The following is a 12500-nucleotide window of genomic DNA, read 5'->3' on the forward strand; positions in this document are numbered from 1 at the left end:
TCTTAAGGGACAATAAGCCATGGATTGTGTTGGATGATAATTCTGGGTTCTCTTGAGACCGACAGCCTTTCGATTAAATGAAAAATTTTGGTTTTATATGGTCAGTCAGACATGAATCGAATTTGATGATAACTTTGGGTTTTCTCAAGACAGTAAGCCATGGATGATACTTCTAGTTTCTGTCCGGACAGTAAGTCATAGATTCTGTTGGATGATAATTTTGGGTTCTGTCTGGACAGTAACCCATGGATTGCTTTGGATGATAATTTTGGATTCTCTAGGGACAGTAAACCATGGATGAGTTGGATGATAATCTTGAGTTCTCTAGGAACAAAAAGCCACGGATTGTGTTGGATGATAATTTTGGGATTTGCAGGGACAGTAAGTCATGGATTGTACAGGATGATAAAAATTGGGTTCTGCAGAGAAAAAAAGCCATGGAATATGTTGATGGCAACTTTGCATTCTGTTGGGGTAGAATGTCATAATACTACCCAAAACGCATGGCCTGACCCAGGACTGATGATTGTCTTGGACTGGCAAATTTATTGTAGAATGGACAGGCTGAAAAGGGCAGATCATACGGTAGCTTGGCATCCAGTATCTGTTGCAGTTATGCCAATTTCACAACCTAGGCGGGACGGTTGGCCTTCGCCGCTTTGTTTGTCGGCCAAGTTAAGTCTTGCTGTGCTTGTGCCCCAGCGTTGATGCTTCTCGTTCTCTCTCTATTGACTTCTTCCTCCACCACTCGTTTTTTATTCATTTTCTTCACTTTATTTATATCTCAGATTAGTTTTGTTCAAAACTCATGTATGTTCACGTCTTCTAGTTATGATGACATCCGTCACATATTCAGTATGTACATGTGACAGGACAGGACTTTATATAAGATTTTCTTGTTGTCCTGTTCATCGATATATGTGTTGTATTGTGACATGTTCCAAATAAAATACTGTTTAAACCAACCTAGGCGTGTACATATCTTTATCAGAAATGGTACATTTTATTTTGTAAGCATGAACGTAATCAAACCGACTTTGTGAAGACTGAGATCTGCCTATCTATACGGACCATTGTTCTTAAGATATCGCCTATAAAGATGCTACCTCTTTTAAAACGCGTGCGGCTTGCTTGAAAATATATACTGCATTTATGAAACATCACAGGTGGGCGGCAATCTTCCCCTCAAGGTGTTTTGCAGAAGGACAATATACACGCTCATACTAAAAGGCAATCCAGTGGGTAACAAGAGCTTTCAAAACAAAAAACCTAGTATCATTATGTGTTTCATAAATACATGTTGGGTTCAGTCGCGCGTGAACGTGGTCATATACACAAGCAAGCACGAGCTTAAAGCAAGCACGCAATTAACGCACACGAACACACAGATACACAGACACTGACACAGACACAGACAGACACACAGACACAGACAGACAGACAGACAGACACACACGCACACACGCACACACACACACACACACACACACACACACACACACACACACACACAGAGACAGAGGTAGACGCACGTGTACGAGGAAGTAAGAGAAAGAGAGAGAGAGAGAATCACACACACATACACACAGCTGCACAGCCACACACAGATACACACACACACACACACACACACACACACACACACACACACACACACACACACACACACACACATATATATATATATATATATATATATAAAGAGAGTGAGAGAGAGAAAGAATTACACATACATAACACAGCTGCACAGCCACACAGCCACACACGGATATATATATATATATATATATATATATATATATATATATAAATACACACACACACACACACACACACACACACACACACACACATATATATATATATATATATATATATATATATATATATATATATATATATATATATACTGTCAGTCAGTCAGACAGACAGACGGAGACACAGTGACAAAAAGACAGTTTCAACCCGCTAAATGCGGTTTGTACCCGTAAACCACACTGTCCACCCCACCACACTCTTTCGTTTCCAACCAATCCCCTCAGTGCCCCCACGACAATAACTGCTGGCTGCCCCTCCCTCCCCACCCTGCCCTCCCTCCCTTCCCACCATTGTTTTCCACACCTTACATCCACACCCACCTCCTTCCACTGATACCCTTGACACCCTCACCCCCACCCTCCACCCCTCCACTCCATCGCCCCGCACTACCCTCGCACGCCTTGCCTTTCCTCCCCTCCCCCTCTGTTTACAAGGTAAACGTTTACGTGACAACTAGCGATGCGATGACCTCCCAAATGACAGGGGTTATGTCATGACGTAACGTTCCCTCGCGACCCCTGCTGGTGACAATTACAGGTGAAAGGGAGATAAGGCGGGCAGTGGGAAGAAACGGTATTTACCGAACCTAATCGACAATGCGCGCCGTTCATCGGACCATTTCGCACCAACACTGGCCCTCACTTCTCATCTCTTCAGCCCGTTATTTCCGCATTTGACCCCTCCCTCCCCCTCCCCATCCCCTCCGCACGCTGTTCAGCTTCGGGACACCATGGTGGTAGACCTCGCCGTAGAGTTGACACTGGCGACTCTTCCAGAAGGATGTGGTGAAGGAGGAGGAGGGGGAGGGGTGTGGGGGTGGGGGTCAGGACTCGTGAACTGAGAGAGGTCAGTGGAGGGAGCCGTCAACAAGGTTGGAAACGCCCGGCGGCAAGAGAGATTCTTCCGCTTTGCCGGAGAGCTATGGACTTGGTTACTAAGGGGAGGGAGGGGAGGGAGGAGGCTGAAGAGCCGAGATTCCTCCTGGACAGAGAACAGTGCTGGGGGATTGTTTTCTGTGACCCTCCCCATTACATCCACCCCTCCCCCTATCACCCCTATCCACCCCTTTCACCCCCACCCCCCTCCCCTCCCCTCCCCCGCCTTCTCCCTGGCTACCTATGCTCCTCAGCTAGCGTCATCACCTTCCCTACTGTTCACCACCCTCCTCTCCTTCTCCCCTCCCCCCCCCCCCACCACCACCTCCTGCCATCCGGACTACTGCTTTGTTGTTTTTCTCTGTCTTTCGGCCTTTCTGTCTGTCTGTCTTTTCTTCCCCCCCCCCCCTTTGAGCTTCCCGCTTGGAACAACCCCTTTTCTGTATGTGTGTAACTTTACCGCCGTTGTGCATGACTACCGTATTTACCTGACAGTGTCATTCGTTTCTGTCTGTGGCTTCTGTATCGTGTTGCCACATTCCCCGATTTAGTTTAAAAGTCGTTGGGATGGTAGCTTTGTTCACTTACTTTGGGGGAAATTTATCAAAAAGTCACCACAGCAGTAGCAGCAGCAGGACTATTCCTCTTCCCCCGACCGTTTGAAATTAAGAGCCGCCTGAAAGGATACGCACAATACGTGTTTTGTGGATGAAGGCGTTCTTGCGATCTTCATCATCATATTATCATCATACCTATAACGTCATTAATAGAAAACGTATTGATTCATTGAAAATGTGCGTTGATGAATGACATAACATTAAACGCTTTTGCTTTGGTTTTTTTTAGTTTTTTTTAAAGTTTTTGTTTTTTTCTCAAAATGCGTTCCTTCCGTTACAGAACTTTAACTATGTCCCTGTGGTTTCACAATAACCAATTGTCTTTTATTTATTTATTTATTTTTTTTAACTTAAACTGATTCCCAACAGACACTGAGTGGTATGGGAAGGGCCAGGCCATGGGGTGCGGGTTTGGGTTAGGGTCATTACAGACCCACAGGACGCCAGCAATGCGTGGGTACGGGGATGCCCACGCGCGTGCACAGAGGTCCATCACCCCCGTCCCCCCACCCCACCCCCCCCACCCCCCAGCCCCAGAACGTGATCAAAAGCCACACAAGGGTATGGTGCCCGCTCGTTAGTGCCAAAGGGTGCTTTTCGGGGGTACTTGTCGTACAGTGCCTTTATTGTCATGACGTAAGAGGCATGGGATGGTGAGTATCGCTTAGATGAGTGCGGATGATTGAGTACTAATAGGAATGTGTTTTATATATATATATATATATATATATATATATATATATATATATATATTATCTGTGTTCTCTAGTGTGAGTGTTTTCTTGAAAAAAAAAAGTGACTATTTCATGTAGATAAAATAAATTCCATGACTTGTTTCAGCGGCGACGTGTATTTGTTTCGCAATGCAGGTTATGAAAGAAATGACACGTATTCGTTCACCGTCGTAGATAAGTGTCAGGCTTTATTTATTTATTTATTTTATTATTATTATTATTAAACCAGTAATGCGAAATCATCCACATCGTGGAACAGAACATACCAGCTGTTGGTAAATGGCGAGAAGTACCTGGATACACTACATATTACTTATGTCTTTTAATTTTTAAATATATTTGTTAGAGAATCTGAGTAACTGAGAGGAGCTCTTTCGAGCAGACAGGATTACATCATTAAATGTACATCTTGTTCTTCTTTTAGTGGTCAAAGGTAGACGACCGTTCGGTTTCAAAACCGGAATTTTAAACCTTTTGCCTTTTGGGAAATCCAGGACACATTAAAATGAGACGATAATTTGAGAATTGTTGGACCTACACACACACACACACACACACACACACACACACACACACACACACACACACACACACACACACACACACACACACAGAGGAGCGCTCCCAAACATTTGTATTTAATTTTTTTTCGGGCAGAACGTCAGTCAGTCCCAGGAAGGGAGACAATCGAGCTTAACGTGGCGGAAGGAAGGAAGTGGCCTGTGAGAATGAGCACTGACAAGACCCCTTTTGAATTATGGGTACAGGAGAGGACAGGGGAGAGAGACAGAAGGGAGATGGAGGTGGCGGAGGTGGTGGTGGTGCGGGAGGTGTGTGTGTGTGTGGGGGCGGGGGGGTTGGGGGAGAGGGATGCGGGGGCTTGAGGGTGGGGGCGTTGCGTGGTTGGATGGAAATGGGAGGGGCTCAATAGTACCGTAACAAACCTCCAGGGATACGATACACCCATGTCCCCGCTGCGCATAGAACCCCCCCTCCCTCCCCCCATGCTCCCCCCCCAAAAAAAACAACAACAACAAACAAACAAAAAAACCAATAGCAAAAAAATACCACCACCACAACAGAGCCACACTCTCTAGACAAGAAGAATTCAACCAAGCGGGGGTCTCTTTCGGACTTGACGAGGATGGACGAGGCGATAAGCCTCTGGATAACTGCTGAGAGGAGCTCTTTCGAGCAAGACAGTATTACATCATTAAATGTACATCTTGTTCTTCTTTTAGTGGTGGAAAAGGTTGAAAAAACAAACAAAAACCAACAGTAAGAAGGCAAGGCAAGGTAGGTGGTAGGGGGTGGGGGTGGGGATGGGGTTGGGGGGTGTCACGAGGGTCGGTACGGTCTGGAGGTGAGAGAGGTGAAGGACTATGCTCTCAGGAAGGGCTTCCTTTTTCTCTGTCACTGCTACCACCCCCACCTTCTCTCTCTAACACTCTTTGGGATCCAGTGCAGGTATTCTTCTAAAATTAATTTTCTCCTTCTTCTTCGTGTTTTTCTTCTATTAGGCCAATTACTCTGGTGATAATAAATTTAATCTCATGTTAATATTGATATTAGCATTATTTTACTATATTATGTACTGTTTGTTTATTTTTTTTATTTCATTATTTCATTACTTACTGTTTATGAATGTTATTTGATACAAGTCATACTATGGTTCATCAGCCGTCATGATGAAATTGAAGTGCAACGTTGTGAGCACAGTATAAGACTTAATCTTGTTGATGCTCTTTTGTCATTCATTGCATTGTAATCATGTGTATTGTTGAATAATTAAAGATTATTTAAACTAAGTCTTCTCTACTCCATATCTTACACTGACACACTCTCTCTTTTGTCTCTCTCTCTGTTTCTGTCTGTCTGTCTATCTCTCTCCTCCCCCCCACCCCTCCCGAACTCCCCCACCCCCCCGGCCCAAAAACCCCCAACTCGATCCCCTTGGTCTTATCTTTCTGTTTTCATTTCGCCTGGTCAGTAATGCTGCCCTGCCCTCTCCCTTGTCTCGCCTGACTCGGCGGCTGGCAGTGGAGTGAGAATGAGAGCTGAGCCACGCTCCGGTCGGTACAGCACCCTTGTGGGCGTAATGCCCTTACTGCTTTGGACCATCCCCCACCCCTACCACACTGTGTGTGTGTGTGTGTGTGTGTGTGTGTGTGTGTGTGTGTGAGTGTGTGTGTGTGAGTGTGTGTGTGTGTGTGAGTGTGTGTGTGTGTGTGTGTGCTTCTCTCTCTGTCTGTCTCTGTTTCTCTCTGTGTGTCTCTGTCTCTTTCTCACTCTCTCTCTCTCTGTCTCTCTCTCTCTGACTCTGTCTGTCTCTGTCTCTCTCTGTCTATCTGTCTCTGTCTGTCTCTCTCTGTCTGTCTCTCTGTCTGTCTCTGTCTCTCTGCCTCTCTCTGTGTCTCTGTCTCTCTGTGTCTCTGTCTCTCTGCCTCTCTCTGTCTCTCTCTGTCTCTCTGCCTCTCTCTGTGTCTGTGTCTCTCTGTGTCTCTGTCTCTCTGTGTCTCTGTCTCTCTGCCTCTCTCTGTGTCTCTGTCTCTCTGTGTCTCTGTCTCTGTCTGTCTCTATCTGTCTGTCTCTCTGTCTGTCTATGTCTCTCTGTCTCTCTCTGTGTCTCTGTCTCTCTGTGTCTCTGTCTCTCTGTGTCTCTGTCTCTCTGTCTCATTCTCCGTCATTCCCAGACAGCACAGGATCTGGAATGTGGGGTTCTTTTTTGTTTGTTTGTTTTTGTTTTGATTTTTGAGCCAGCGTTTCCTTATAGAGTGGAAAGAGAGGAAGGGAGGGAGGGGAGAGAGAGAGAGAGGGAGACAGACAGACAGACAGAGAGGGAGGGGGGGGGAGAGAGAGAGAGAGAGAGAGAGAGAGAGAGAGTTTACAGATTATTTACAAGAAGGAATCAAAGAAATGAAAATATTCACAGTTTTTGGAGTTTTCTGAGAAAGATTATAGATTTGTCACAGAGACAGAGACAGACAGGGAAAGAGAGAGAGAGAGAAGAGAGAGAGAGAGAGAGAGAGAGAGCATAAGACAGACGCAGAGACAGAGACAGACAGACACAGAAGAAAAAGATACAGACATAGACTGATAGAGACAGTGCAACAAAACGTCTACAACAAGAACAACAACAAAGAATAACAGAAACGGTGGAAACAGAGACACAGTGACAGACAGACAGACAGACAGACACGAACACAGAAACCGAAACATTCTTCTGATGACATCATAATAACAGGGGTGGGGCGTGGTGGGTGGGGTCGGGCTCACATCCCCACACTATATCACTTCTCCGCTGTCCTCTCCAAAACGCCTCTCACGTGGGTGTTTTTCGGCCGAAGAAGATGCGGACACCCCACTGGTGTACACTTTCCCCTGCTCCCCCTTCTCTCTCCACCTCCGCACCCTCACCCCGCCTCCGTATCCTCCTCCTCTTCCTCCCCCTGGCCTCCTCACTCACCCCTCCATCCCTCCCTCCGTCCCTCACCGAAATCTCAAACAAACGGGGCTTTGTTCCGTAGGGTATCGTCCAAGGCGGTTATTTAGGTAGCCCGCGGTCTTTAGACATTTTCTTTTTAGCTTCCCGCCCGATTGCTTCCCTTCGCGACGCCGTGTGCGCATGGCTGGGTATGACGTGGAGGGAACGAGGCGACGAATCGAAACGGTGCTTTGGGTCTTAAGACGTTATGTATATGCGCTGTCAGCATTTTTCTTCCCCGTTTTCTTTTTTCTTTTTTGCTTTTGTGTTTTTGTTTTTTGGTGTCTGTGTAAAGGTGTGTGTGGTCTTTGGTTGGTGACTAAGAAGAAGCGAGGGCGTTCAAGCGAGCGCGGATGTTTCTCTAGTCACGTTGACAATAATCCCCCTCCTTTTTTTCCCCACTGCCTCCACCAGGATTTATGTTTCTTTCTTTCTTTCTTTATTTGTTTATTGATTTGAATATTTTCAACTTTTAAATATCTATTTATTTTCTCACATAGTATTATATGTATTTCACATTTCACATTTCTTTGTCACTTTGACAGCTGTTGCCAATTTTTCCCTCTTCAACACGATTTTCGTATATTTCATTCATACATTTGTATACGTATACTTATTTGATTATATATGTATACCTATTTTATTTGTAGCTGTTCGCGTTCGAGAGAGACAGAGTCACAGACAGACACAGAGAGAGAGAGAGAGAGAGAGAGAGAGAGAGAGAGAGACGGACAGACGGAGGGAGAAACGGGAGGAGAGACAGATAGACGGACAGACTTACACACACACATACATACAGACAGATGGACAAAGAGCGAGAGAGAGAGAGAGGGAGAGAGAGAAAGGGAGAATGACAGAGATAATGGCACACATACACGCACACACACACACACACACACACACACACACACACACACACACACACACACACACAGAGGGACAGAAAGAGACCCAGACCTAGATCCACTATCTCACACACACAAAAAAATCTCAATCCCTTTTGTTTCAGACGACCGCCAGCAGAAGCTCCACCCGAGCCCAGACCCCATCACAGCCCCACCACAGGAACCCACACCCTTCCTCCCTGCAGCAAAGGCATCACCACCACCACCACGACCCGTGCTCTCCACAAGATTCCCAGACCCCGTCCCCAGTCCCACTCCTTTGGCGAGCAGACCCGCAGAGGACCCCCAGACAACAGCAGGACACTTGTCTTCCTTCCCCGTTTTATCCCCAGGGTCGTCAGTTCCATCACCCGCTGGAATCGTCCTGTCAACACAAGTTCCCAGAACAGTCACTTCGGAGAGTTCCCCAGGACTTTTGAATGTTCAGCCTGTGGGTGGAGAGGGTTCACCTGGGGAGGCATCCTTCCAGAACGTTTTCCCCTCGGCCTTTCCAAATCATGGTCAGGGTGACGGTCCTTCCACCAAACACCCTTTCCCCATCCCCCCTTCCTCCCTCCCGCTCTCCTCAGCCAGGGAAGGGAGCTGCTTCTACGCCTCTCCCCAGCACGTGTTCAGCTTCCCCCCGGGCATCGTCAGGCCCATCCCTTCCTCAGGGCTCCCCTGGCCCATCCAGCCCATCCCTCTACGGGTGCCTGTGGGGCTGAGGCCCAGCTTTGGACTGTGCGGGGTGACGTCCCCTGAGGAAGTTCCCTCCCCTCCCGGAAGCTCCGTGGCGGACATGCCCGGTTCGCCCATCCTGGGCATGAAGTCGGGGATGGGTCCGCTGCGGGCTTGTGGCTTCATGGGCGACATGGAGATTGGGGTGGATCTGAACAACAACAATAGCAACAACAGCAACAGGAATCCTGGCAGTGTCAGCGGTGTTGGTGTTGGGGGTGTTGGTGGGTGTGGCAGCGGGGAGTTACTGGCAGGGAACTCTCGGAGGCAGAATTTTAAAGAATTTTTAGAGGTGAGTGGTGCGGAGGCTGGTGTGCGTGCGTGCGTGTATGTGCGTGCGCGCGCGCGCGTGTGTGTGTGTGTGTGTGTGTGTGTGTGTGTGTGTGTGTGTGTGTGCGTGCGCGCGCGTACAAAGGCATTCATCTGTCTTGTATTTTTTCTCAGCAGCGGATACACATTTTGTTTTAAAGTAGGCTTACATTCCTTTCACTGCAGCAGCAGCAGTGGAAGGAAAACAGGAGAAATATGAACACACACACACACACACACACACACACACACACACACACACACACACACACACACACACACACACACACACACACACACACACACACACACACACACACACACACACACACACACACACACACACACACACAAGAAGAAACACGCGGAAAACACCCATAAAATAATTTTATTAGCACCAAAGTCTAACACGTTATAAATGTCTTTCAAAGTGTATCAGCTGACGTCCTGAAAGACACCTCTTGGAACTGACTCGCCGGCTGCGTTCACAACTGTCCAGAAGGTCTCCGTCTCCCACGAAACACGCGAGGCAACTGGCGATCCACTTTCTTTCAAGGTCGTCTCCCCTTTCCACCCAACCTGTCGTAAAGGTGGTCAAGCCCGTCCCCACAGTCTTGAAGCAATGTGTCTCCACACACACACACACACACACACACACACACACACACACACACACACACAGACACAGAGAGACACACACACACACACACACACACACACACACACACACACACTGGTGTCCACCCAAAGGTAAGACACCCGGGCAGTAGTGGTATAACACCCCTCACCTCTCAGTATCAGGTGAACCAGTCCCCAATCCCCCGAGATCTCTCCTTTGCTAAACTTCAGCGCCCCGCAAAGCAATCTAAGATCAATTGTGTATCGGAGTTCCTCCTTCTCTAAATCCAGGGAGATTAGGGTCAGCCTCAGAGTCATACGCAGACGGTGCCGGTGCGTTAGTAGTCCTGGTGGCAATAAATCAGGTGATCCTTGTTGGACTTTCCCCACCGGTGTGGTGCCCGTTGTCACAACGGTGACTACCTGCTCCGATGGGACGATGGAGTGTGGGTTTTAAGCTGCGGAGGTGGAAGGCTGGATTCACTGGCAAAGAGACCGGGGGATAGCCAGCGCTCTGGCGAGCCTATTCATCACCGGACATTATTTCTCCATAAAAAGCTAGGGTTTCATAAAGAAAGAAATATCCATATCTGATGAAGTTTCCTGTATCTTAACGGGGGCTGGGGTTTCATCATTAAGTATCTGAGGAAGGATCGTAAGGTTCTAATGTCGTGCCTGAAATGCCGTTCTGTTGCAGTGGCTCAAAGAGTGTGAATAAATGTGAGTTTATTACACCTCGTCAAGGTAAATTGCTGTGAAGACATGTGTCACATTCTTAAGAAGCACTTGTATGAACACAGGACATTGACTAGTTTTTTTTTTCTTTTATTATCCTGTTTATCTATAACTGTGGTGCATTGTGACATGTTCGAAACAGAAACTGCCTGTACTACAAAAGATGAATTCTGACCGTTCTTTAGATAAATGAGGTAAATACCAGAGATACACGTCATTTGTCTGTGGTTATGCTTTGAACACCATAAATTTGAATGAAAAAATGTGCAGGTGAGCAACTGTTCCGTCTTTAAAAGTGATTCAACAAAGGTAAAATAAACACACACACACACACACACACACACACACACACACACACACACACACACACACACACACACACACACACACACACACACACACACAAATCGAAAAAAGACACAAAAACCAGTAACAGCTCTTTAGTTTCCCGCAGGTCCGAATCATCTGAAACTCGTAGATCCGAATTCCGAAAACTCCCAAATACACACACACACACACACACACACACACACACACACACACACACACACACACACACACACACACACACACACACACACAAAATTTACGAGCCTGCAAACTCCCCCCCCCACCTCCCCTCCCCCCCCCAAAAAAAACACACCCCAAAACAAAGAAAAAAAAACACCCAAACCAACAACAACAAAAATCCTTTCCAAAAACTAGCGACCACCAGAAAGAAGTGGATCTGCTGAACACAAGAACAAGTAAAACATCCCGCGGCCACAAAACGTATTTTATTAAGACAGGAGTCTATTGTCCATGCCGTCCCCCCCTCCCCCAACCCCCTTCCCCTCCAAGTTGATACTGTGTGTGTGTGTGCCTTGTGACCTATCAGTTGACCCGTTAGTTGACCGGCACTGGCCAGGGATGAAAGAGACACAGGATATCTGCAGGTGTGAAGGAGCTAAGCCAGAGGATGGGGACAGAGGACAGAGGACGGGAGTCCTTTGCAGAAGGGGGCGGGGGTCCGTACGGAACACGTTGTGGACACAATGGGAGAAGGATTACACTGGAGGGGGTTGCTTGATACTTTTGGGATAGGTGACAGGGGTTTTCGGAGTGGTGTGTGTGTGTAGTGTGGGGGGCCCGCGGAGGCGCGGAGGGGGTGCCGGGGGGGGGGGGGGGGGGGGGGGGGGGAAGAGGAGGGGGCGCGGGGAGGGCGGTTGTTAGAGAGAGAGCGAGAGAGGTTTTTTTTTTTTGTGGGTGTCTTGGGGCTTGGGGATGGAGAGGGTGAACGGGTGTATTAGGTAGAGAATGTTTGTCTTCTGTTGTAATATCTGTTGGGAAAAGGATTTTGTCTTCTGTCTATCCCGTTTGTGTTTGTGTGTTGGTTTATTTCTCAGTCTCTCCCTGTGTGTGTGTGTGTGTGTGTGTGTGTGTGTGTGTGTGTGTGTGTGTGCGTGTGTGTAAGGCGGTTGGGGGAAGGTTGTGCATGCATACCGATGTGAGTCCTGACAGACAGACAGACAGACCTTCACCGTTGCTCAATGCCTGACATCCATGTTGCAGTCGGCCAAGGTGCGTGTGGAGACCATTAACGATGGTAACGGTCTGAAGAACCCCCTGCTTTCGTCTGACACATCTCGCCTCGCCCTGGACTCCGGAGCTCTCAGTGAGTTATTGTTAGAAAATAATGCTCTCCGTCT

General features: G+C 47.5%; 1 protein-coding gene across 1 annotated transcript in view; it reads left to right on the forward strand.

Moving 5' to 3' along the window:
* Positions 1-12500, forward strand: part of LOC143283828 (uncharacterized) — a 50083-nt gene that overhangs the window by 32343 nt on the left and 5240 nt on the right. Inside the window, exons 2-3 of the mRNA XM_076590202.1 lie at positions 8538-9442; positions 12364-12466. Coding sequence (XP_076446317.1) covers positions 8538-9442; positions 12364-12466 — 1008 coding nt within the window. The remainder of the gene's footprint in view (positions 1-8537; positions 9443-12363; positions 12467-12500) is intronic.

Source organism: Babylonia areolata, chromosome 7, assembly GCF_041734735.1.
Source record: "Babylonia areolata isolate BAREFJ2019XMU chromosome 7, ASM4173473v1, whole genome shotgun sequence".
NCBI classification, from domain to species: domain Eukaryota; kingdom Metazoa; phylum Mollusca; class Gastropoda; order Neogastropoda; family Buccinidae; genus Babylonia; species Babylonia areolata.